Here is a 3,474-nt window from a genome sequence, read left to right as displayed (position 1 = left end):
ACAGGCAGAAAGGAGTATTTAAGCATTCTGTGACACGACCCTTTGAAAAAAAGTAAAATATTTTGTGTCGTTTTGAGAACTGCATTTTTCTTGTCCTCTCACATTAAGTGGCCTTGGATCTAAGGCTTGTTGGAAGACATGTTCAGAACCTGTTTCCTTGTATTAGAAGACACAGAAATCTGGCTCTCAACTGCCAACAGGCTTCGTGGGCATTGCTATGCCATGAGAATTCTAATATATTTTTCATTATTTCCACAAAGGCATACAGAATGTGTGCATTACACACAGCAGTATAATTGAGCTGAACTGGCCTGGTGCCGCGTTTTTGCTGACTCAGCACATGGTTTCTCTTTCCCAGATTACTAAAACAACTTTCCTCTGAGGTAAAAGCTTCGCAGGAAAGCAAAGGGGAATAGAAATACAGAGGGGCCTTATTTTCACCCTTAATTATACCAAGTCCAAAGGCAAATGCAAACTCAGACCGAACTTTTTGAGGCTTCAAAAATAAAAAAGGTCCCCCTTTGCTTCTCTTCCCAACCCCTGCACCCGTGGGAGTCACAGTAAATTAGAATCCAGCTTGTTTTTCAACGATGAATTTGCACCGGGGCCTCTTCCGCTTGGAGTGGCGTCCTTGATGCGGACTGCCCGTGCCTTTTTTACGCTTTGTCTACAGTATTTTAAGCGAGACAAGCCAACCTCGTTTTGTATGGACTTGCACCAGCAAACATTTAAGACTTTCGCATCAAGGATACTGCATATCCCAGACACTGCGTACAAATTTTTAGGATTTGGGGTCACAACACTTGTTCCCCTTCTCCGCCCGCTTCAGCGCTAGAGCCTGCAGAGATTTAGGGTCGTGTGTGCACACCGGCCCACAACATACTACTAAGTGGCAATGGCCGGTTCCCAGACGCATCGAACGTCCTTCAAGTTCGGTTCTCTGCTCCTTGACACACTCAGCCATTAGTGCAGCGGGAATCACTGGGCTCCGATTAGCTCGCGGGATCGAGGCAGGCGGAATACTGTGAACCTCCGGTCTTCCCCCCCACTCCACAAGGTCCCCATCTCCCCCATGACCTGCTCGCTAATCAGTGCAAATGCCGTAGGAGGCCAGGCCCGCAACTGGCATTCCAGAGAGCGCGGACCACCAGCCGAGCTTTAAATAAGTGCAGATGTGACAGACAGGGGAGACCCAGGGAGGGCCGCCTCTCCCGCCCAGCACCTCCCTCCGGGCTCAGGCCGGTGCGCCGCGGGCAGCAGCCATGCACACAGGGCGCCCGCTGGCCTTAATGTCGCCGGGGACTGGGGCGCATACCAAGTGACGGCAAAGGGAACAGAGGCCCGCGAGTTCGAGGGCAGCGCGGGAATGGTGTGAGCCCTGTCACCCATACCTTCCGTGGCCCCACGGCTTCTTCCTGAAGAGGCTGGGGGATAGCCGCCCACCCTCGCCTCCACCGGTCCCACCGTCGAGAAATCCCGAACCCGGCTGGCTGGAAAGCCGCGAAGGCCTGGCTCTTCCGCCGCAAGGCCTAGCCCCACCGCCGACAGCCGGGAATCGCCCCCACCCCACACGGAAATGCACCCTTCCCGTTCCCAGCCCCGAGCTGGGCGCCTGGTGAGAAGCGAGGTTGTAGGCGTCCCTGCCTGCGGGCGGCGGTGTGCGGTCCTGGGCGTGCGGGCCGCGGCGCGGGCACAGCTCAACTCCAGGATAGCGCCACGCGACCGCCACCGCGGGGTGGGGCCTAACCCGGGGCGAGAGACCTCCCGCGGAACGGCGACCCTCAGCCTCCGCTCCAGCCCGACTGCTGGCTCCGCATCTACCAGGCCGGTGGGAAAACGGAGAAAAGGAGGAAATGGACCCTGGCGCGCCCCGGTGTTTCTTCTGCCCGGAGCCTGACTCCGACTGTCTTCACAACCACCACCCCCAACTCCCCTACCTCGGGCGGCTCCATTCACCCCATCCCGGGGCGGGGCTCCCAGCCCGCGCGGCCATTCTCGCCTACGGTATCACCCTCCAGACCGGGCTTGGCTTCGGGTCCGAGCAAACCCGCTTTCGCCCGTCCCCGCCCGTCTCCGCGGGTGCCATTCCGTTCGCCCGGAGGGTGCAGGGGTTCGAAGCTGCACACCACTTGGCTACTGCCCGCCGCCCTCACCCCACCAGACCCCGTCTCCGCGTCCCCCCGGTTCCCCGGGCCGTGGCACTTCCCTCCCTCCAGTCCGCGCGCCCGTCCGCCGCAGGAGCGGCTCCCCGCCTTAGCCCACAAGCCGCGAGGTGCACGGCCCTCTCTACCGAGAAGCCTGGCCTCGCCGGGCCTCGCCGTCGGCCTCCAGCGCCGACATCCGTTTCGGCGCCCACTCTTCGTTCTGCGCCCCTAGACGCCCATCGGCTGCGGGAGAGGCTCCCGGGAAGCTCGGCGGGGCCCCACGCAGAGCCCGCCCGCCGGAGCCGCAGTGCTGCGAGCGTTTCCCCGCGCCACCAGTCAGGCAGGTCGCGGCGCTAAGGGCTCTGGGCGGAAGCCGTCGACACCGGCGAGCGCTGCACCCTACACTCCCCGCCGGCCGGCCTCTGTGCGCAGCGCCCACAGCCACGTGCGCGGAGCCGAGCGGCACCCGGCCCGGGGCCGCCCAGCCCCCGGCGCCGGAAGGGGCCGCCGCGCCCGCCCCGCACCTGCACCCTCCTCTCCCACTTGCCTTTCCATCTGCGCGCGGAAATGCCACGGGCTTAGAACAAACTTTTTTTTTTTTCCAGCGATATTCACGAGAGAGACGAAGAGGACACGGTCATTCGAGTGCCGAGGCGCGGAAGCGCGAACTGCGCGGAGCGACCTGGCTTGGCGCACAGACTCATTTACCAAGCTCGAGAGGCGGCAGCAATGCGTGTGCGGGAAGGGGAGCGGTTCTCAAAATACAAAGTGATAAAACAGCTTCCAGTTGTGTTGAAAAACGATGCAAACCCTCAATTCCTTTTTTTCTTTTTTGGACCTGGTCGGACCTGAAAGTGCCGGTTATAAACAAGAACAAAACCTTGAATTTATTGGTGGAAGTCCTATTAAAAGAGCCCAACACAGGCATATGAGACAAACTGCAAGGTGATCAGACGACCATGCTATATATTGAGGGGACAGTCAAATGAATTTTTCTATTATTTTGTAAAGTGCAAAATTTAGCTAAACAATTTTAGCTAGTGCAAAATTTGCTGTAGGTTTCCCTAGAGCAAACGATCTCAGATAATATGGTTACTTTCCTAATGTAAGAATTCTTGATGATGTATCACCTGAAACAGTACTCACAAGGCTTCTGATCGTGTAACATAAACGGCAGGACATAACCAAGCTAAAGACCTTAGTCTCCTTGTGTAAATACTTAATTCCATCATTCAAAAATAGTTGTTGGTTTGTATATAATTCACCGCAGGGCTAAACATAGCTGCCTTTTTATGAATAGTATCCCAACTTTCCTCCGACCCCAAAGAAG

General features: G+C 57.3%; 1 protein-coding gene across 1 annotated transcript; it reads left to right on the top strand.

The window, feature by feature from the left end:
* Nucleotides 1–1,853: 1,853 nt before the first annotated feature.
* On the top strand, nucleotides 1,854–3,007 carry LOC105538377. The gene is made up of 3 exons (XM_011978221.1): nucleotides 1,854–2,272; nucleotides 2,377–2,484; nucleotides 2,750–3,007. Exons 1-3 carry the CDS (start codon nucleotides 1,854–1,856, stop codon nucleotides 2,994–2,996), a joined length of 774 nt encoding a protein of 257 aa, XP_011833611.1. The 3' UTR covers nucleotides 2,997–3,007.
* Nucleotides 3,008–3,474: the final 467 nt, after the last annotated feature.

The sequence above is a fragment of the Mandrillus leucophaeus genome, unplaced genomic scaffold (genome assembly GCF_000951045.1).
Source record: "Mandrillus leucophaeus isolate KB7577 unplaced genomic scaffold, Mleu.le_1.0 Scaffold190, whole genome shotgun sequence".
NCBI classification, from domain to species: domain Eukaryota; kingdom Metazoa; phylum Chordata; class Mammalia; order Primates; family Cercopithecidae; genus Mandrillus; species Mandrillus leucophaeus.
Note: the sequence above shows the minus strand (reverse complement) of the source record. Positions and strands in the feature narration are given on the sequence as shown.

Bases quoted from the DNA above. Each gene is read 5' to 3' on its own strand.
- LOC105538377 (XM_011978221.1), top strand. From the start codon at position 1,854: ATGGACCCTGGCGCGCCCCGGTGTTTCTTCTGCCCGGAGCCTGACTCC. The intron at 2,273-2,376 runs GTGCACGGCCCT...CTGCGCCCCTAG, and splicing joins CTTAGCCCACAAGCCGCGAG to ACGCCCATCGGCTGCGGGAG. The intron at 2,485-2,749 runs GCAGGTCGCGGC...TTTTTTTTCCAG, and splicing joins TTCCCCGCGCCACCAGTCAG to CGATATTCACGAGAGAGACG.